This window comes from Gorilla gorilla, chromosome 3 (genome assembly GCF_029281585.2).
Source record: "Gorilla gorilla gorilla isolate KB3781 chromosome 3, NHGRI_mGorGor1-v2.1_pri, whole genome shotgun sequence".
In the NCBI taxonomy this organism is placed as follows: domain Eukaryota; kingdom Metazoa; phylum Chordata; class Mammalia; order Primates; family Hominidae; genus Gorilla; species Gorilla gorilla.
The window spans coordinates 119,917,950-119,941,366 of record NC_073227.2 but is presented as its reverse complement, the minus strand read 5'-3'; the positions used below and the strand labels follow the sequence as shown (position 1 = coordinate 119,941,366).

Genomic DNA, 23,417 nt, shown 5'->3' with positions numbered 1-23,417 from the left:
GACAACTGTAAATCCATAAACAAAGGAATAAATTTTGATCCTCTACTTCTTACTATATAAAAAATTAACCATGATGGACTAATTTAAGAGCTAAAATATGAAGTTCTTAAAAGAAAACATAGGGTTAAATCTTTGTGACTTTGGATTTGGCAATGGTTTCTTAGATATGACACCAAAAGAACAAACAAACAAAAAAGAAAAAGTAGAGATAAATTGTATCTCAGCAAAATTACAAACTCTTGTACTTCAAAGGCCGTTATCAAGAAAGTGAAGACACCAACAGAACGAGAGAAGATTTTTGCAAATTATGTATGTGATAAGGGACTTACACTGAAAATATATAAATAATTCTTACAATTCAAAAATAAAAGGAAAAATATTCAATTTTAAAAAGGGCAAGGACTTGAATCATTTTTTTTTTCTTTTTTGAGACAGGGTCTCGCTCTGTCATTCAGGCTAGAGTGCATTAGCACCATCATGACTCACTGCAGCCTCAACATCCTGGGCTTGAGTGATCCCCTGACCTCAGCCTCAGAGTAGGTGGGACTACAGGCATGTGCCACCAAGCCCAGCTAATTTTTTTATTTTTATTTTTTTGTAGAGATGAGGGTCTTCCTATGTTACTCAGGCTGGTCTCAAACTCCTGGCCTCATGCAATCATCCCACCTTGGCCTCCCAAAGTGCTGGGATTACAGGTGTGAGCCGCCATACCCAGCCAAATACATTTTTTTATTTATTCAAAATATAGTGATAACTTCACACCCACTAGGATGACTATAATCAAAAAGAAGTACATTAATAAGTGTTGGTGAGAATGTGGAAATATCAGAACCCTTATACACTGCTGGTGGGAATGTAAAATGGTTCAGTTACATTGGAGAAAATTCTGGCAGTTCTCAAAAAGTTAAATATAGTGTTACCATTTGAGTCACCAATTGTACTGCTAAGTATAAAGAAATGTAAACACATGCCCACCAAAAAGTTTGTACACAAATGTTCATAGCGGAATTATTCATAATATCCAGAAGGTGGAAACAAACCAAATGTCCATTAACTAATGAATGGATAAACACATGGCATAACTGTATAGTGCAATATTATTTGACCATAAAAAAGAATAAAGTGCTCATACATGCTACAACGTGTACGAAACTTGAAAACACAATGCTAAGTGAAAGAAGCCAGTCACAAAAGACTACATAGTATATATGATTGCATTTATATGAATTGTCCACAATGAATCTAGGCACAGAAAGTAGGCTAGTGATTTCCTAGGGCTGGGAGATGGGTACATTGGAAGTGATAGCTAAAGGGTACAGGTTTCTTTTTGGAATGATGGATGCGTTCTACAATTGATTATGGTGAGCTTCTGATTCCATCAGAGGAGGAGACTGAACGACCACAGAGAAAGGGCAACAACTCCGCCGGGCGCAGTGGCTTACACCAGTAATCCCAGCACTTTGGGAGGCCGAGGCAGGCAGATCACGAGGTCAGGAGATCGAGATCATCCTGGCTAACACGGTGAGACCCTGTCTTTACTAAAAATACAAAAAATTAGCCAGGCATGATGGCGGGCGCCTGCAGTCCCAGCTACTCGGGAGGCTGAGGCGGGAGAATGGCATGAACCTGGGAGGAAGAGGTTGCAGTGAGCCGAGATTGCGCCGCTGCACTCCAGCCTGGGCGACCGAGCAAGACTCTGTCTCAAAAAAAAAAAGAAAGGGCAACAACTCTTAGCTTTATTGCTGCTGTCACATGTTTCTCATTTTCATAACCTACTGTCTGTATTCGTTTGGCAGCAAATCTTTAAAACCAAAAGCATGTGGGAAACATCCTATAATGGGTTCCGAGAGCAGGTTCTGAGGTGAAACTACTTATATTTGAGTCCTGGTTCTTTCACTTTCTAAGTGAGAAAGTGTCTTCTGTGGGGCAAATTAAATGTCTTGTGTGCCCAATATTGTACTATTCAATACAGCAGCTTCTAGCCACATGCATCTACTGAACACTTGAAATGTGTCTCATCCCAACCGAAATGTGCTTTATATACAAGATATATACCACATTTTGAAGACCTAATCTTCCCCACAAAAGTAAAGCTTCCCATTAATAATTTTTATGTTACTTATATATTGATACGATAATACTTTGGATATTTTGGGTTAAATAAAATATATTATTACAGTTTACTTCGCCTGTTTTGGTTTACATTTTTAATGTGGCTACTAGAAATTCCAAATTACTTATGTGACTCATATTATATTTCTCTTAGTGCTGATCTAACATATGGAAATAATGCTACCTGTTAAATATAGTTTTTATGAAGATTAAATTAATGTATGGAAAATGCTTTAAAATACCTCGCATATAATAGGCACTCGATAAGTGTTAGCTTTAACACTTACTTGAAGGTGGTCAGTTTAGAGAAGCAGGGAGCAACTTGTCACAGGCAGGACTGCAACATGAGCCAGGGAATGACAATAACACTTCACAGAAGAAAAGAAGCCACACTAATCTTAAAGCTTGCAGGACAGATCTGACTGGACAGAGGCCTGGAGATTCACATTAGGGGGCTATACAATTCCCAAATAGATGTTTTTTCAGAAGACAAATGTGTCCGTATGCTGGCATTTATAATGGAGAAGTAGTCAGAACTAGAGGACTGCAAATGAGGTTTAAAGTTATTTTTCTGGCTCCAATATCTTATTTCCAAATGTGGACTATCACTCTACCCCTCTTCATTTTCTATCTTGTTTATCTACAAAGGAGTTAACTGTTTGTCCTATGCTGCTGCTTTCTTGTTTCTTTGGAGCATGTTAGAGTTGCTCAGGATCATCCATTCTCCACTGGGTGGGCAGATACTTGGCTCAGCAGCCCAGTAAACAGTTGGGAAATGGCAAAACACTAACATTCAGGGCACCACAGTCGTCACTGTTAAGTAAATGATTACATTTTGCAGAGGTGGCTGTGATTTGTTAAACCTCACAGGGCTGAAGCGCCTGAGTCCACAACATCTTCAGCTTAGTACCCTAGACCAACTCACCTTCCCTGCGACGTCAGCATCTATACAGAGTGGTTTCCCCAAGGCTGATGCTACCACATACCATGTTCCACCCACCACCTTAGTTTCTGATTCCTTTCTTCCTTTTTAGTAACATGACAGTAAAGGGGCCAGTCCAGAGCTTTATGAAAACTGGGGTTATGGCGTGTTTTCAAGCTCACAGGTCCTTAAGAGGTTCTGACTGCTGATATTTTCAGTGGCCCATTTTTCAAATGGGTCTGGTCTCCCATCTAGAGAACCTGGCCTGACCGGTATTGCTGCAGAGGCTTAGCTGTGTATGTGTCTAGGCTCAGAAAGTGGCAGGAATGAGAAATATGGTGTTGGAAGTAACGAAAGACAAAAGGAATTCAATATGATTTCTACATATTTATTTTATCACACTTCGTTTTCAATTTACAACAAATAGTGGGCTAGCTAAACTTTCATTTCATGTGTCTGTGTTTAGTGGAAAATAAGCACTTGTCATTTGTTTTGGGTTTATCACCACATCTGTTTATTAATAAATATTTGCAAATGTTCAACATGGATCTTTTAATTCATACAGATAAAGACATTTTTTTCCTTATTTCATATTTTGGAAATCCAAATCCACCAGTTTCTTGAAGCAATGTTCTCTTAGTCATCCTAGCTATTGTGCAGATTACAGTTAAATGAACTAGAGCTCTCACCCCCAAAAAGGTGAGATAAAATGAGGATGTCCCTTAGAGGACAGTGTACCATATTACAGTCTCAAAAAGACACAGCAAAAGAAAAATCAAATGGAGTTTCTGAAATTAATTTTCCTGATTCCTCTGTGCTAGGTCCAATATTTTTGCAGGGCTGGAGGTAGAGACCTGAATGTCTTTGGAACAACCTCACTAAAATGGTCAGCAGAAAGATGAGATGTTATTTCTATGTGCCTTCTACCTTAAGGCTTAAAACTAACAATAACAGAGACATAAATATTAATTCTTGAAGTTGGCTAACAAGTCTTTTAAAAGTCTTGTCCCTTCTCCCCGGGCCCCCAACTTCAAAAAAAGAGAAAAAAAATGGTTTGTTTGTGTCTTACTTATTTTTTTTTTTTTTTTCCTGATTAGGGAACGTGTTTGGTTTTCCCGTCATGCTTAAGGAAGTCCTATCAAGAGCTTCATATACATTGATCAAAAATTGTTGAAACAAAATTGGGTTCTCCTTGTGTGGTTTTGTTTTTGTTTTTGTTTTTAACAAACACTAGTTTCCTCTTAGAGAATAACTATTCTGACTGTACCAAATGAGATTTGAGAGAGGTATAAGTAAACTAAGAACGTTGTTGAAAGCGTCACATGATGATTCAAAATGACACTGTGGGGAGCATACTGCATATACCCAAATTTGATCAAACTGCAGTTTTTTGTAGCTTTTTACAAAAATCTTAAATACAGGTAAATATGTAAACGCTGTGCTCTCAGAGAGCAAGTACTTAGTCATGCCACATTGTGTCCCTTTCAGGGAGACAAATTCAAGTAAAATATCACACGTCAGTTTCAAAACCATCCACTGGAAGTACTATCCGGCTGAGGGGCAAACACCACTTTGCACATCTCCGAGTTCTCTTGATGGAGCGGGAATTCACATCCTGCTAATACGCTTTCTTTTCTTTTCTGAGAGACATAACCTCTGCCTGTGGACAGCCTTTCGTACTTTTTCTCAAATTGCCTGTACAACAACAGCAACAATAACAGAATTACACACACAGTTAAGTCACCCTTTACCTCTCCAGCCAAGTTACTGTACTTGAAGTTTCTGTTCCAAAGCAATCTGAGAAAGGATATGAGTGTCAAAGGCCACTCCATGAATGGGTGATTTTCTTCTCATTTCTTTTTATATCAACAGAAACACTTCAAATGCCTGGGATATGGGAGTCCTGCCATACATTTTGCTAGAATGAAAGACTAAATTCATTTCAGCTTTTTGGTGATGCCATTAAGCTTTGCAGGCCGTGCTGTGTCTCACCCTTCATTCCAGAAGCCCCACCTTGGGAGCACTCTCCTTTTGAGTAACAGGCAAGCCCAGCTGGATTTAAGCAGAGAATGCGGACAGAGAAACATTCTAAGAGCTCTGGCCCAAGGCAAATGTGGAACCAAACCAATTAATCATGTGGGTGGGTTGGTGGTCACTGCATTTCAACCATTAGAAGGTTGGGGTTTTTAAAATGCATTTGTGGAGGTTCATTCTAGATATAAGTTAATGTAAGTTAGTGACAGCTTAATAGTTTAACTGTAAAGCACAATCTTTCATTCTCTGAAAATACAACTGACTCATGTTTACTTTTATATAATCGATGCGTTTTTTAATATGAATCATGAAATGTCAGCAAAATAATGAAGGTGCTCAATTTTGGCCTACTTAAAAAAGGAGATGATGTAAGATGTGGCTTGCTGTTTTAACCGTACAAATGACCCTTATGGTTACCGTAGGTCAACGATTATGAAAGGGTCAGTGCTACCTAGACCCAAGGCATTCTAGCTCTATGTGATAGTATTGTTACAAATAATGGTTACAAAATTCAAATGACACAGCATAAATGTTACATGGAAATTATATCTTTGTATTTTAAAACACTAACTATTTTACCAAAAGCATTATTTAAAAAAATTCAGAATCCCAAACTCTGAAACTTGAGCCAAAACTTAAACAGGGTCAAGTTGCTGCTATATGGAATACTTAATAATTGCGAATTCATTTTGGCCCTTAAACATGGTAAATGGATTGCCAGGTGTTTTATTTGAAATCTTTTGTCCAGCAGTTTATTGTGAAGATACCAGACAGCAAATGTGTATATGATTTTTTTTTAATGAAACTATGTGGCAACTCCTATGGTAAATCATAGGCCTTTCTTTCCTTGATAAATTGTTTCTGGATTAGAATATGATAACTATCTCCAGAATCAAATGAACTAGTCATTAGATTTTTTTTGGTATCCCAGAAACTGACTTTTTTTGGCCTTATCAATTATTCTTCTACGCATTTAAAGAAAATTCATCTTTCCCTGGGTTTCTACTGTTTTGTTTTAGTTCTGAAACTGAGTGTTCTAAACTGAATGCAAGTTCCTGGTGCACTGGGGATGGTCCTGGAACATGACCTGAACGCTGCATCTTACCTGAATGGAGCTTCATCCTTGTCCATCTGCATGCAAACTAAGAATGGGTACTGAGAAAACTGCACTGTGGAGATAAACTCCAAGCCTGCTTCTGTTTCTGTACTGGTTTCCAGGCCAGCTTTCACAAAAGAGGAGTCCACTGTGATGTCAGTGGTTATTACCACAGTCACCCTAAACATTTGAGAAAAAAAGAAAAAACCTGTTCATATTATATTTAATGGAATTGGACTAACAGCTGTAACTTTACAGGGTCTGAACGTATGATGCCAGTGACTGGAAGGAAACACTTAAGGGATTCAGAGGTGACCTGGATGTGCTTAGAGTTCTGCTGGTAACCAGGGCCTGGTGAGTCTCAGATATTGGGCAGGGAAGGTTTGCCCTTCCCCTGAGCTCTCCCCTGCCTTCAGTTGCAGATGTGGGGAGTGTCTGTAAGATACTACATTGTTTTGTATGGGCATAACAAAGACCAAAATGAAAACATTCTTGGAACCCAGTCCTCTCAGCAGGTCAGAAATACCCAAGTTATATTAAAATGGAGTCTAAACTCACCAAGAAGACAACCGATGCTTATAGTTTTTTGTTAACTATCTCTCTGTTGGCTTCTAGGCAGCTATTTTAATTCCATTTCATTACCTTCTCCAAAGAGTCTCTAGAGGCGTAAGCCCTTGATTGCCAAGATATTTGAAAAAATATTGTGTTACAAAAAATCATTCTTACAGTGGGGCACGTACAGTAGGTCCTAGGAGGAAAAATATGGTGGGTCCTTTAATGATGCTCTAGATAACTGGATAAACAGATTGCATTGGCTGGGGAATGTGCCCTGGATAATAATGAAGAGGATAAATAATTTCAACAGAAGACTTACTTCTACTGTAATTGAATTGTGGACTTTAAATCAAAGTGTGAGAAATCGCTTTCACAATTAAATGAGAGTTCTATGCCCTTATGTTTTGACAGGGATATTAATTTTTGCTGCCCAAATTAAAACCCCTGCTGCTGTTATGATCAGTGTAAAAATAGGTCAGAGGTCGTTTTAATCCCTGAATCACTTAGAGTACCTTCTGATGTCCTATATCCAGCAAAGGTTTAAAAGATATTTTTTTCAAATGAACAAGTGGAAATGAAAGACAGATTGGTTACAATATGGATAATGGTAGATTCTTAAGGATACTGTGTACTTTTTAAAAAAATCCAAATTACTTTTTGTTGTTGTTGCTGTTGTTGATTTCTCTTTGCAAATAATTCAATTCCATTTCATTTGGAAAAACTTCTGTCTAGAAAGTACTTTGGAAAGAGGTGAAAGATGACTGATTATGTGGGAAGCCCTAAGTTATATTGTGAACCTTTTGATGACCAGTGTCATTTTTCATTCTGTGGTTCCTTTTAGTAACACTGTGGGTCACACTTCACATTAAATGTGCTACTGTTTGATTGCTCTCAGTTCCTTCATCCATAGTTCAAGATGAATCAAAAATTTGATTTTATCACATATCTCACTTTTGCCTGAATGTGTTTTTAAATATCAAAAAATTAAAATTAGTTGCATTCCTATTTCCTTTTTAAAAATTCTGTAACAAACAGAAGGCTAATAATTTTCGTCTTCACACTAGTTCAAAGACATTGTTTTATGTTCAAAGTAAAACACTTTCATTAAATCTCACAGGTAGATTAGAAAAATTAAAGGAGCTTAGAGTATTTTATTTAGAAAAAGGAATGCTGATGAAAAGACTTAAGGACTCCTAACATTTAATAGTTAGTTTCTGCACAGATGAAAGTATCTATTTTATTTTTCCCCACTGAAGACAACAAAAGAGGAAAGTTTACTTTAAAGTGAAATTTCTTCTCTTGGTGGAATACCAAAAGAAAATGAACCATCTGATTCACAGGGCATCCTGTCTATGTATGTCTTTAAAAGCAGGAAAATTCTTGGCTGAGTCATATTAGGTACTGACCTGCTCATAAGAAGCTATAGACAGAATAATTTCCTATGATCACTTCCAACTCTATCGTTTTATAATTCCAAATAGAAAGCATAGATTTTGAAAAGTCAGGTTAATTCCCAAAACATATTTCTGAAGTTCTCTGTATATAGTCTTATATGTAATTCATAAATGTATAATGCATAAACACTTACCTATTTTTCACTCGGGTTTTAGACTCACGATACCACAAGCTAAACTCCATTGCACCTGAAATATCAATAGCTAGACCACCCTGGACCTCTATATTGGCTTTTAGTCCAGATTGTAACTGAAGTTCCTGGAATAAAAAAGCATAATAATAGTTATAAAAATAATAAGTACAATTTAGTTAACCCCCTTTCCAATGGCACATTTGACGTCCTGCTGTAGATAATTCCATTTGAGTTGTGTTGATGTTGGAGTCTTTCTCTAGGCTTGGAAACATGCTGTCCTAATTTTAAGCACCAGAAGTAGACTCTGTTGATTTGCTAAATTAATTAGTCAATTAAAATACCAGAGTGATGAAGTGCCAATTAAGAAGGATGTTTTCCTTCAATCATTGCTACACTTTGAAAGGAATAATGGTTCTCAAAGTGTGTTTCTGTGAACAACAGCATCAGCATTGCCTGGGAACCGGTTTGAAGTACAGATTATAAGTTCCCCTTCATACCTACTAAATTAGAAACTCTGAGGATGGGGTCTAGCAATCTATGTTTTAACAAGCCCTTGTGTGATTCTGATCCACCTAAATTTGGAAACTTTTGAACTAAGGAAAATGAAGGCATCTCCATCAGAAATCTAGCTGTGGCTTTTTGTCCAGGGAAGTAAGGGGAGGAGGTTTGGATCAGGTGATCTCTCGAGGTCCTTCAGCACTTCTCTAGTTATGTGCTGTGGCAAATACAGTCAACTGCATCCTGCTAGAAAATAACAGACAAGATTTAAAACTGCCGGTGGAGTGTGTTTGTCCGTTAGTATCCAAGGGGAACTGGTTATAGGACTACCTGTGCCCAGCCCTGAGTATAACAAAATCCAAGGGTGCTCAAGTCCCTTATATAAAAAGGCATAGTATTTGTATGTAACCTACACCCATCCTCCCATACACTTTAAATCATCTCTAGATTACTTATAATATCTAATACAACGTAAATGCTATGTTGCTGTTATGCTGTATTTTAAAAACTGTATGCATATATACTGTCGTTTTGCTATATTTTATTGTTTGGTGTTTTTTTTCCAAATATTTTTGATCTGAGGTTGGTTGAATTTGATGAGGAACCAGCAGTTACAGAGATGCCAACTGTATACAAGTTCCAGGAATTGCCTACAGCCAACTAGAAAAAGAAGGCAAAGCAATTTAACTAAGCCTAATACCCTGCTGTTTGACATATGAAATGACACTGAGTTAACAGTCAAGTTCAACATGAACTCAATAGTATTTTTCATAGGGACAGTAATTATTTACAAACATGGCCCATCCTGAGCAAATTTTGTGGTTGTCTGAAACCCATTGTTTTGTGCTGTTTGCCTGCATTTAGCCTTTAAGTCTTGCATTTTTTTTTCATGTACATTAGTTGAGGTGATGTTGGCACAAAACTTTTTAGTTGGATTGGAATCAGATTGCCTGGGGACAGTGTTGGAAGTGATAATGATTTTGAGAAAGAAACTCAGTATCCTTAATTTTGATATTCCTCCAAAGATCTTAAATTCCTGGCAACCGGCAGGATGACTAACTTCTTTATGTAACTGCCCTACTCAGACCAAACAAGCCATGCATTTGCCAGCTATAACTGCCATGATTTAACTTTCTAGCAAGGATTGTGTTGATCTCCCTGAGTTCTCTTCACTTTCCAAAAAAAAGGTCACAGGAAACCCCAGGCAAAGGACTTGGTTTACAACCAGGTGTACTAAAAAAGTACGGTTGTGGCATGAAGCTACTTTCAGTCTGAAGGACACTCTTTGATGGAAGCATGAGATTCTCAGTGCCATGCTCAGGACACAATAGGAGACAGCCCTAAGGATACTTAAAGAGACATTTGATATAGAACAAAATATGGCTGCATGGGATGAAGGGGTTGTTTCAGGCATTATAACTAATGTGATGGACACAAACTATCCTGAAGAAAACACAATAGTCATGCCCACATTTTCACCTATGCCTGTGAACTATGGGACCAAAATATGAGAGTTCTGTATGTGTACTCCAAACATGATTGTTTCCAAATGAAAGCTATGGTGTGCCTCACCTCAGAAGTATTCCTTTCTTTGCATCTTTTTCTCTCTTCCTAATTTGAAAATTATAATCTTGTTCATCCACCCAGTCCAGCAGAGGCCTGTGATGTGGATCGTGGCCTTCCCACCAACCATATATTAAATGGAAGGCAAAATACACCTAGTGCCATGGAAAAGGCCATTTCATGGCTGTTAGACAACGCACCTTTTGTGGGGAGAGAGCATTTCCATTGCAAGGTGGGTTATGAGGAGTGCCTTGGATTTCTGGGAAAATTCTACTTCCTTACAAAAAGGGACAAAAGAAGAATGCATGTGCAAAGAGGAATTTTCTTGGACCCCCTTATAAAGATAAACCACTGACCCCTGTAGAAAAACAAAGTACTCTTTCCTTTTTGAAAGGGACTAAGCCACATGGTGCTAATTTTTAAGCAGTACAAAGTAAGTGGAACTAACAGGTTTTGAGCACCTACTGTGTGCCCAAAGCTCTACAAAGCTTTGGTGTCTCACTTAATCCTCATACCAATCTTCCATGGTAGGCATTATATCTTAAGATTGAAAGGAAAAATCAGGCTCAGAGGCTACACATGAAGCCAGAATAAACACTCCAATTGTCTCTAGGGTGAAGACATTTCTTTTCTTTCTTTCTCTGAGATGGGGTCTTGCTCTGTCACCCGGGCTGGAGTGCAGTGGTGTGATCATGGTTCACACCAGCCTCAACCTGCTGGGCTCAAGCAATCCTCTCACCCCCACCTCAGCCTCCTGAGTAGCTGGGACTACAGGCATACCCCACTATGCCCAGCTAATTTTTTTATTTTTTATAGATCTGGGGTTTCACCATGTTGCCCAGCCTGGTCTCAAACTTCTGAGCTCAAGGGATCCACCTGCCTTGGCCACCTAAAGTGCTGGGATTACAGGCATGAGCCACTGCACCAGGCCTGGGTGAAGACTTTTCTACTAATATTCATGGCTATCACAAACTCATACCTCTCTTTTGTCTCCTGGTGTACAAGAAAGCCCGTTCTAAGAAATATTGCAAAAAAGAAAAAAAAAAAGAGAGAGAGCATAGGTTTATGTCCTTGTTTGGCCCAGAGTGCATATTTATTTAGATTCTTTCCTATGAACTAGAGGAAAAAGATATTAGAACTTTGTAGCTAATGTGACCGCTTTGACCCTCTTGGTCCCATAAGTGTTTCTTATAGCTCAGATGCTGACATTTTGACAACTCTTCCTGTTGCTTCCATTTAGGGAAATATGTTCTTTACTGGCTAAAGAGGATCCCCTTATTAAACTGACTTTATCAGACATCTTTCTCTGAAGAGTAATCCAATTAGCTGAAGAGAGAAAGTGTGAGCAAGCACAGAGTAATTCCATCTGCCCTGGTGGCTGTGATGGGCTACCTACTGCCAACATTTCCTTCAGTGTCAGCACTTGACCTAGAGTGGTATGTGCCTCTGAAGCTAGGATGGCATTACTGGAGTGCTCTGCAGAGCCAGGGGGCCTCAGACAGCTTAATTTGTATAATAACCTCAGATCTGCCAAATACTCCAACCTGACACACAGACACTGGGCTATGTTTAATAGCTAGGGGGCAATCTTTCTCATAGAATATGCCTTGCCTTAGCTGCCCTAGCTTAGTGAATAGAAAAACTGTACAAGATAATCTAGATCAGGGATTGGCAAACTATGGCCAGCAGGCAAGTCTGGCCCACTGGCTATTCTTGTACATAAAATTTTATTGGAACACAGCCATACTCATTTGTTAATGTATTGCTGATGGCTGTCTTCACTCTACAGTAACAGAATTGAGTGGCTGCAACAGAAACCATGTGGCCTGCAAAGCGTAAAATATTTACTTTCTACCCTTTACAGAACAAGTTTGCTGACCCAGGTCTAGATTACTCCTCGTGGTTTTACACCCCGATTCAAATCCTCAGGCATTGTTTATGGGTAGCTAAGCACATACAGGTGGTGTTGAGCTGTCCTCTGTGTCCTAAAACGTGGACTACTTTTTCAGTACTTATGCTGCCTTTAGACGATTCTTTCATTAAAACTGGAATTGTGCAATGTAAAATTCTGATATAATTTGAGAACTGTTTTTTTCATGTGTGACTTGAGGATTAAGGGATACAAGACGCACTGCTCTTTGTCCTTTCTACATTTGTATTGACAGAAACAATTTTGTTCAGACACCCATTGAAAAACTATGTTCAAAAGCTTCCCTCTCAGCTAGAGATAGCCATGTAACACCGTTTTGGTCCAAAACCTAGACAGGGATTCCAAACAATTCTTGAAAAAGAGTCAGACTCTGTGACCTCTTATCCTTCCCTTCTTCCATCTTGGAATGAGGAAGTGATGCTGGAAGTGGAGCAGCCATCTGATAATCACAAGGTGACAAGCATGAGGTCAAAAGTCACAAGTAAGAATGGCTGAGCTGAAGGAAGGCAGCTTGGATTCTGATGATATCTTAAGATTTCCATATTAACCCTGGACCACCTACTTCCAAATGTTTGTTACACTATAAAAGTGAAACTATTTAGTTAAGCCACTCTAAATTGCTTTTTGTTTTTGTTATATACAGCTATCCTGAGCTGATATGAGGAACAAGAAAGATAGAAAATTAACACTGTTTAATCCCAAATAATGAGCTTTTGGAGGAGTTTTAATACAGTCTAATATCTAAGATATCTCCCAGCCCTTAAAATCTATGATTTCATAACCAGAACCTAACAAATCAGAATCCTCAAATTATCTGGCAAACAAAAAAGCTGATAAAATCTTTAGACCACCTGTTCCAGGTGCCTCATTTTACTAGTATGAAATTGTGGCTTAAGGCTATTAAGTAACTGCCCAAGAGCACATAGCAAGAAGGTAACGGAGGCAAAATTCAAATGTAGGCTATTATCCATTAATGTATTAAAATAATAAAGTAAACTTTACAAGTCAATCCAATCATCTGTAAATTTTTATTTCAATCTCCTTATATATTCTCAATATAATAAGTATGAATTAGAGTACACAGTGATCACTTTGATTCCTTATAAGATTTTATTTAGCAAATATATCATTTTTTATGTTGCTATGCTTAGTGAAGCAGAAAATAAATCAAACTATTAAAGAAAAATTTTAAGCAGCAAACATTCAGACTCAAAGGTTATTCAGATTAACCCTCTTCTGTTTTTCAGAAAATCTAATTAGGCAGACCATCTCCATCCCACAGTATCTTGGCCACTTAAATCTTACTGCACCAAAGATAGTATTGTCATTTTTTGGTACAGTATCATAAGATTTCGGGCCACAAAAAGTTGAAAACCATTTTGAAGAATGTGGCTCTAGAGAATGAAAGTACTCCTATACTCTAAGAATGAACATGTCTTTCTGAGATTTTATATACATGAGAATTTTGGGCAAAGAGTCTTCATGATTTCTTGCATGTGGCTCATGGCCGTGGTTGCTTGTGCCTCTACTAATTTGGCAGGGTCAAAATGATGCACTGTATGCATCTTCATCATCGCTGTCATTACAAATGTCATCAGTGACTTATAAGGCCACATAGTTCAGCTCCTGCCTTCAGGATAAATATCACCTAAGCCCTCGTGCCTGAGAAAGCCAAGTGAGGAGACAGTGGTAGCTCTATTCTGTTGTGTCCTAACCTTTCTTGTTTCTGTTAGCATCAACATTTTCTCTTTGCCTCCAATTAAAGGCACTTATTAATCATCTAATAAATGAAATTATAACATATCTATAGTAAAGGAGAAAGGGGAACAATACCAAGAGGGCCAAGTGCTTGGAATATGAGCTCCAAGATGGGCACAATTTTGTCTTGTATCCTCCAAGAATAAGCATATTTAAAACGTGCCTGGCATATTTTAGGGACTCAATAAATACTCACAGACTGAATGAATTACCTGAGAATGATCTATTAGCAGAATAAGTCCTTTCACCACACTGATAGGGTCGCCAGATGCTGACAGTATTTTGGACATCAAATCACTGTATCCGTTGAAAAAGGTGACAGGTCTGAGCTGAACATCAAAGAGGATGGCTGACATACCAGCATAGGAGTCAAGGTTCTCCTCCCCCTCGTCAGGGGTGGCTGCGATTAAGGCTTCCAGTCCTTGGGCTTCAATAACCACCTGGATAAAATCAATATAATGTTCATGACGCAAGCTCCCTGCCTGCTCTGTAAATAATGGCGAAGCTTCTGAGCTGCAGCTAGAACTTCTCAAGGGGCCAAAAACTTAAATATTTGCAACAGCTAAAAACAAAAACTAAAACAGACAAAAACTTCTATGCCTGAATATAAGGTGGGTTAGTTTTTCATTGAATCCTCACAACCACTCTTTGAAGTACATATGATATTACCCATTTTGTAGATGAGGCAAAAAAAGTTTCAAGTTTACTCAGCTAATAAATGTCAGAGGCGGGACCCATACCTCTTCTGTCTGACTATGAAAACCATGAGCTTTCTATTTTATGATGTCATCCTACAGACTCTTAGTCTTTCCAGGACTGTCATATACAACGCATCAGCTGTCTTGCAGAGCATCTAAAAGTAGATGGAAAGGTGTTGGCAGAGTCATTCTAAGGCTGCTGCTATGTGAGGACATGGTATTCTCTAAGCCATGACTCACCCCATTCCATGTCAAACTTTTCTCCCTAGCCAAAAAAAAAAAAGTCGATAAACACCATGAGGGGGCTAACACACTTATTTCCACAACAAATAGGAATCCTACATATTTTCTGTCCTCCATACCCAGCCCTTTAACCCCTGGATGTTTTGCATTTCAAAGTACATATCAGAAAACAGATTGTGATTCCTCAGGACAGAAAGGCATAGTATTCTGACTACAGTACTGCCAAAAGGTATAGTAATATAAGATTGATAAAAACTCAAGTTTTTATAGCATTGGATCATTTTAAAAACTTAAATGGCTGTATTTACAAGGTAATAATTTCATGTACATAAAAACTAAAAAGAAAGTACATGTCATTATTAGGAAGTCTTTATAGACCATCACCTCAATTTGGATAACACTAAAGGGATGGAAGTCAGCCAGCTGTTGAATGCCTACATTTTATTCTTTTCTCTTCTAGCAGTGTTGGAGAAATATAGATTGACTCTTTAGAGCATCATACTCTATTATGAAGGGTTTTATTATGGGGAATCAATCTCTTCATAGAAACAACCAGAAAAGGAAAATATATTCTAGAATTAAATACTTGGGGGTGAGAGGAGGCTAAGAAACATATCTGTGAATAAAAATAAAATATTATTTTTAAACGTTTATGTGAGAAATATTGGCACAATTTCAGTTTTGTGAACATGTGCACCTTTGAAAAGACAAATGGACATTTGTCAAGTTCAATGGATCAAATTACTTAGGTTTCAAGTTCATATTCAAAACTTTCTCTGAGTGACTATAAACCATACAGCCTCTTACAGATAAGGGAATCATGGGCAAAATATGACAGAAGCCACCATTAACTTATACATTCTATAGCATTACCCACAGTATATATGTTTTATTTTACCTCAGCCTGATTTCTTGCATACTTTATTAAGCAAAATCCATGAGAAGTGAGTTACCTGGCTACCGTGAAGACCAGCCTTCCCAATGTACTGAAAGATGTTCAGGTTACTTCTCCTTAGAATGCCAGAACCCGAGTAGAGAATGTCTAGGCTGTAAGTAGATGCCGAACGGGAACTACCTGATGACACACAATAACTGTAATTTAATAGCAGTTCCAGCAATGCTAAGTTGTGGGGTATGGAAGGAGAACCTCTTTTTGGTGTACATACGTTCTATGTAGCCAGTGTAGGCAGAAGAAGATCCACTCCTGGAGAAACGGTCATAATTGTGAGCGACCATTTCCTTCAGAACTCGACGGACAATTTTGCTGCAACATATGAGGAAAAAAAAAAGCTGCACATTCATTGTAATGACTGTTTCCCAAGTCAAATTTGGAAAAAAAAATCCTCAGTGGAAAAAAGAGGAAGCCAAATTTTCCTCATGCCTTTCCAAGAGCCAGGGTGGTGCCAGCTGGCATAGTAGCATCAGGATTAGGGCTAGCCCCTTCATTACTCAGATATTTGAAATTTAGTTTGGTATCAAAATGACAGCAAGGCAAGGGTGTCCAGCTTTGAGGTGGCTTAAGTTGACTAGTAGACACATTTCAGGCATGGCAAAATTCTTTGATTCGTCATGGTTTTATTGTTTAATAGTGCATACACTTAAAGGAAAATTGTGCCAAACTGGGGAGATTGCACAATATTTCTTTAAATGTTTTTCTGTATTCCCTAATAGTCTCTCTCACTAATGACATATAACAGTACATTTCCAGTATTTCTTCTATATCTGTGAAGTTTCCAATTACAGAAACAGCTCAGTAAAACCCATAAGAAATCACTGTCTCCTCTGGAGTAAGTCTTAATCCTTACCCCATTGCGTCCATCTTGTCTAAGTAATTAGTGTTAAGATGTTCATTTCTGATTACATAACATTAATCATATCAGTAATAGCAACATTATGACAACATAGCAAAACATCAAAATAATCAACTATAGAAATCTGGTCCTAGGTCTAAGGTAGAAAATAATTGAGGGGAGGCAATGGCATCCTGAGAGGTTTCCCCTCCAATATCACTAGGTTATAAGATTTTAGCCTAGAGAAGCAAAGATGAGGAGGGTTATGACAGCTATCCTCAGATATTCAAAGGGTCTTCTTGTGGATGAATGACTAGACGTGTTTTGCTTTGCTCCTGGGATAAAACCAGAGCCAATAGGAAGATTTCAGATTATACAAAGACATAATGGTGAGAGTCTCTGAACAACACTGGCACAAGTTCCCTCAAAGATGGTGAGCTTCCTGTCATCGGGAGAGGGAAGCAAAGTCTGAATACCACCTGCTGGGAGACTACAGCCCTACAGTGGAGAGATACAAAGCAAGGGAGCCTTTAGTGTTCCTCCCCACTCTAATGTTTTTGGTTCTGAGACTCTGAACCATAATGTTGGTGATATTTTCCTCACAATTTCTAGTCTGTTCTCTACCCCACTGTCTCCTCTTTCCGGGTCCCTGAAATGCTAGAGCCATAAGACGAAGGCAGCAAGTACACCCAGGATCTCCTTCACAGGGTCTCATAAAAGCAAACAAAGAAATGGAGAAGCTAAATGCGTTCAACTAGAAATACATGGCTGCAGAGAGATTTGGCTTCTTTTCTCACTCACTTGCTCCATTGCTCTTTCCTGAATGTCCTGCTCTTATCTCTGTTCTACTCACACCCGTTTCTTATGTCTTCCTTCAGTCTTAGTCCTTGTTTCTCTTTTTTCAACCTTTTAATGCTGTCTTTTTTCATTTTCTTTCTCTTTATTTTCCACCCTTCCAATCTCTGTGGTGAATGCTTAAATCTGATCTTTCGTGGGGGTAGTGTTCTGCATGTAACTCAGGAAAAATGAAACTTCCTTCTCTGACCCTCTAATTCCAGGGAGGAGGCACCTTGGGGGAGCCACTTTGCATTTGGGAGGACAGGCTTGGTAACTGGAAGGAAATTAATTCAGCAAGAGTTATAGAGTGATGAACTCTACTGATTGCACTCTTTAAATTTTGAATCATCTTAAAATGTGGGCCATGCCTAAGATTTTAAACTTAAATGGGAAATTTATTTGATCTGTGATAAATGAGGCTTCAAAAATTCCTAACACTTGAAATGTTACAATGAAAACCATTTGGTAAGAATTTACATTGTTTTGTTGTACTTATTTTTAAAATCCTGTTGAAAATGCAGTTAGCTTTTAAAACATTTGGCAATATACACTTGCCAGACTGAACAAGACATCCCTACTAAAAATTATACCCAGAGTTACCACTCATGGACTCATAGTGCCAAAGTGAAGTTGTTTCATCTGGCCCCCTAAATAGCCCTATTATGGGAAATCTGGCACTCTTTGGTTTTATGCAACGTAACCCTGCATAATGACCACATCATTATTATTAGCTACATCGGTACCCCATGAACACACAAATAAGCTTGAATACACAGAGAGACATGTGCAATGTATTATACCTTGCAGGCATTTCAAAACGTAGGATGTCTTGAACAATGGCGAGCATGTATTTATTCATTTCTTGGGGAAGCTCCCCAATAGACAGCAGGATGTTCTTGACGTCCATGTAGGATGGATTGTTATTTAAAATGATAGCAGCTGCAGCAGTGCGCACAGTCTTTTCATGAACTTTACGGTTTTGGTGGTATATTCTGTTTAAGGTCTTCTTCACCTGTTCATAAGATGTTCAAACTTAGTGCACATCTAGATTTTTAAAATGGACATTTCAGCAGGAATAGCAGGAATAGTGAGTGTTCATAAAAATATACATGTGTTACTACATTTCCCAGATTCCTTTGTGATTTGGTGGGGGCCACATGACTAGTTCTGGCTAATAGGCCACGGATAGAATCTATGAGGATCACTTCTAGGCTGAGGCCGTTAAGAGCTGGTGGCTTTCTCCATCTCTTTCTTCCATGACTGTAGTGAACTTCAGACCACATACTTCCTTATGCACATTAGGCATAGCATGAGAAATAAACATTTTTTTTTTGAGGCGGAGTCTTGCTTTGTTGTCCAGGCTGGAGTGCAGTGGCACGATCTCGGCTCACCGCAACCTCCGCCTCCCAGGTTCAAGTGATTCTCCTGCCTCAGCCTCCCAAGTAGCTGTGACTAGAGGCGTGTGCCACCATGCCCAGCTGATTTTTGTATTTTTAGTAGAGATGGGGTTTCACTATGTTGGCCAGTCTGGTCTCAAATTCCTGACCTCGTGATCCACTCGCCTCGGACTTCCAAAGTGTTGGGATTACAGGCGTGGGATTACAGGCGTGAGCCACCACGCCTGGCTGAGAAATAAACTTTTAACACATTGCTGAGATTTTGAGGGACATTTGTTATTGCAGCATAACCTGGTGTTACCTAACTAATATAGAATTTTAAGGATACTACATGGCATGGGGCTCTGGGGAGAGGTAGTTATATGAAGTAATGTTTCCTTACAATGAAGTACCTCAGAATCTTCCCATCTCTCTTTTTTTTAATTAATAGACTTTTTAAAGAGCAGTTTAGGTTCACAGCAAAATTGAGTGGAAAGTACAGAGAGTTCCCACACACCTTTTAACCCTACACACGCACAATCACCCCTTGTATCAACAATGCCCTCAGTGGTACATCTCTTACATTCAATAAATCTACCTGGCACTTCATTATTACCCAAAGTCTGTAGGTTACATTAGGATCCTTTTGTTTTCTAAACAAAACATTAGCATCAAAGAAAACGTGCCAAAATAATTGCATTCCATAGCAACAAGTAACTTCATTGATTATTAGAACTGCCTAATGATATTCAATGTGTAAGGATCTATACTAAGCATTTATAAATATTTCTTTAATTTCATTTCCCTTTACCTTTTACTAACTCCCTCAAATCTTGGCTTTGCTCCCAGATACGTAGATGTTAAATAAGTCACCCAAGAACAAACAACCAGGGAAGGGCAGAGCCAGAGTTTATATGTAGGTCTGTCTTTCTCAAAAGCCTGTGCCCCTAACCATCATGATTTGCAGCCACCAACTTCAACACAAAACTGGTGGGAAGGTGCTTAGCTACAAACTGGAAACACCATTCTCGGCAGATGGTTTATCTTGAGATTTATAGACATTCTCTGCCCTAACAAAGGTTTAATTTAGATGGCTTCCTGAAAAATGTAGTTGTAGTAACAAACAAAGTTATACTTAAACCAGGATATTTCAGTATTGAAAAATGTAACAGCATCTTAAAACTTATAAAAGTAAATATATTTCAAAAAAGAATTTGTTTCTTAAAATAAGAGAATATGCTTCAATATTTATGCTTCAGGATATAGGACGTTACCCTGTGAGGATATTTAGAATAGCCTCAAATGCAATTTAAGAGTTATTTTTAAGCAGGAGAGAAGACTATTTGGGGAAAATACAGAGTGACTTGAGTGGAATTTGCATTTGACTCATGTTCAGCATGCTTTTTTTTTTTTTCTTCTGTAAATGTTGCAAATATTCTTGGAGATTTTACCTCATCAGTTATGAAAGGGAGATCATATCTCTGGAGAGCAGTGGTAGCCAGGTGGCTGATGGGCCCTTCTCCTGCTTCTGCGTACTTCAGAAGACTTGGGATGCCTTCTGGAAGCAGGGCATTCTTCAAAGCCAGCAGATACATCCTGGTGTCCTCTTTTTTCTCTGCTTTTTCAAGTCCTCCCAGGATTAACTTCTTAGCTTCCACTACTGCCTGAAAAATCATATACCTTAGATATATGCATGACCATACATTGAAGAAGACTTGGGCAAGACTGGCTTTATTCTTGGGTCCAAGAAAGCAACCTACAGTTTTACAAAGTTTTGCATTGGTTGCTTGACTGAGGCACACGGTGGAATAAAAGCAAACAAGTAAAGCCTGATAAAGGTGTTATGCTTTTTTAAAAAAAAAATACATATACATTCTTAAGAAGCAACAAGTATTATCAATAATGGGCATATTTTGTTTTGAACACATTTTGAATATATAAGGCCACTTTTTAATTTCATTGTGATTGGTTATTCAAAAAACTGCTCATTCACTGAATTGCTAAAGCAACAATTAGATGGAGCCTTAGTGTCACCATATACCTTTCCTTAAGTAAGAACTTGGGTGAGACCTCTTAGAGCTCAACCATCAAGTCTGGCTCTAAATGTTTTAAAAGTGTTTGTTTTCACTTAATTCCAAATTTAATTAATGCTGCAATATAGTTCAAAAAATATTTCTTAAGTACCTCCTATGTGGTAGGTACTTTACTAGGTACATTTCAAATATGTTCTACAATCAGAAAAGTCCTTTTGTCCTAGTCTGAGAAAAAGGGGGATTGAGTGTAAGTTAATAGTTTAATGGGAAAGCAAATTAGAAATAGGGACATCTGGGTTCTGGTCTTATATTTGCCACTACATATGTTTTAGAGGCTTCAGTTTCATGTTTAAAATAAAGATTCTTTGTATGACAGAGTCTAGGCTGAAAAAATTTTTTTTTAAATAAAGGGTTTTAAGATCTAATTCATCCACAGGATTCATAACCTCTGAAATTAGGCTACAAGCACACACAAACACACAGACACACACATACACACACACACACACACATACATGGGGTTGGGGAGAATGGATGATATGGGGAAGAGTGGAGAAGTATTAACAAAAGGCTCCCAATAGAAGGAAAGATGCTAAACATCACACTTAATCAGAGAAGTGACATTTCTCAACTATCAAATTGGTGAAAAATTCAAAAGTTTGCTAACATATTTTGTAGGTGAGACTATGGGGAAATAGGCCTTTTCATAAATTGCTGATGAAAGCCTAAAATGGTACAATTCCTATGGAAGATAATGTGAGAAAAACAAACAGAACTGCTTTTTGACCAGCAACTCTATCCCTGAAGCTACATCTCAACAATAGCAAAAATCTGTGCCTGAGATTATTCACTTCAGTATTATTTGTAACAGCAAAATAGTGGAAGCCACTTACATGACCATTCATAGGAGATATTAAATAAAACATAGTCCATAGACACAGTGGAGTACTAGGCAGTTGTCAAAAGGAATGAAAAAGATCTCTATGTAGGGAATATTTTCATGATATATTGTTAAGTGAAAAATGTAAGATACAAAAAGAGTATGTATAGAATGATATATTTTGTGCAAAAAAGTATGTAAATGTGTGAACATCTGTTTACTGTTGCAAAAAGAAACATAGAAAGAAAAATTTTTTTTAATCAGTGATTTTTTTTACCTAGAGGAAGTAGGTGAGATTGGGGGAAAAGCATCGAGAAGCGATGAGACCTCTCTGTTAATACTTTTAAAACACAGCTCTGCCTTTTGAACCACATTACTATTTCACATGTTCAAGAAATAAAATTAAATCAACAGGACAGAAAATTATCAAAATTCAGTTTAACCAGAAACAAATGAAACTAAATGTCTATCAACTTGATAATATGACTAAACAGAAGAGAATGAAAAAGAATTAATCCAAGTAACTTTTGAGCATAGAACTTTGTGTACATGCGATGGAATATATTCTAAGGACAAAAAGAACTGTAAAAGTCTTGAACTTTACTTAGTTTGTTTCTGTAGTAATATCAGTATGGCGATTCCAAAAATATATTGTGTATGTTTTAGAATTGAGCAGGTGAATCAATATATTGGTGTTCTCGAAAACCACAGTTGTCACAGTGGGAGAAGGAAAATATAATGATGAAATGAGGGAAAAAATAACCCTGTAGTGTTGAATTAGAATTAGAATTAGAGATAGCAGTGGGAACTCACAATTTGGTAAATACATGTATTTTTTTCATTGTAAGAGACTAGTTGCAATGGCACTCAAGTAATAAGAAGTAAAAGTATTTAGAGGTAAAATGTCAGATGTCTGCAATTTACTATCAAATTATTCAACTAAAATAAGACAGAAAGAGATAAAGCAAAGATGAAAATACGTTAACAACTGATGAATCTAGATGAAAGATATCTGGGTGTTCATGGAATTGTACTATTCTTACAACTTTTCTGTAGGTTTAAATTTTTTCAAGTATAAATTCAGTGAAAATAAGGAATTAGGATGCCGGGAGGTCAAAACATAAGCAAAAGACAAACATAAAAAAGAAACATGTGGCATAGTACCGGTTGTGCACTTGTCTAGCTGCCATTCAGACTGTCACAGGACTGTAGCTTTTATGCTAGTAAGTTCTGAAAGGCTATAGAACTACACAGAATGGCAGGTTCCTTTTACACAGCATGCATATAGTGTGCCCAGTAGCTACCTTAAATTTGTGCTTATTTAATACAATACATAATTTTCTTTCCTTCCTTTCACATATCTTTGATTTGGACAAAACGTAGATGAGTGTTTCACAGCAGAAAATTCAAAAGAAAAACTGAATCTTTACTACAGTTGTTCTGTAGTAAATTCACTATGGCCAAATCTTATTATCCTCAAAGTTCAAAAAAAAAATGTTTGCTC

At 37.8% G+C, this 23,417-nt stretch overlaps 1 protein-coding gene across 5 annotated transcripts in view; it reads right to left on the bottom strand.

Moving 5' to 3' along the window:
- Positions 1-3,408: 3,408 nt before the first annotated feature.
- MTTP (microsomal triglyceride transfer protein) overlaps positions 3,409-23,417 on the bottom strand; it is a 61,214-nt gene continuing 41,205 nt past the window's right edge. For all 5 annotated transcript variants that reach the window (XM_019026072.4, XM_004040180.5, XM_055384194.2 and 2 more), the window contains 8 exons: positions 20,452-20,664; positions 18,425-18,636; positions 16,164-16,261; positions 15,951-16,072; positions 14,269-14,496; positions 8,308-8,432; positions 6,174-6,344; positions 3,409-4,729 (listed from right to left, as the gene is read on the bottom strand). In XM_019026072.4, coding sequence (XP_018881617.3) covers positions 4,558-4,729; positions 6,174-6,344; positions 8,308-8,432; positions 14,269-14,496; positions 15,951-16,072; positions 16,164-16,261; positions 18,425-18,636; positions 20,452-20,664 — 1,341 coding nt within the window. In that variant the 3' untranslated portion in view covers positions 3,409-4,557. The remainder of the gene's footprint in view (positions 4,730-6,173; positions 6,345-8,307; positions 8,433-14,268; positions 14,497-15,950; positions 16,073-16,163; positions 16,262-18,424; positions 18,637-20,451; positions 20,665-23,417) is intronic.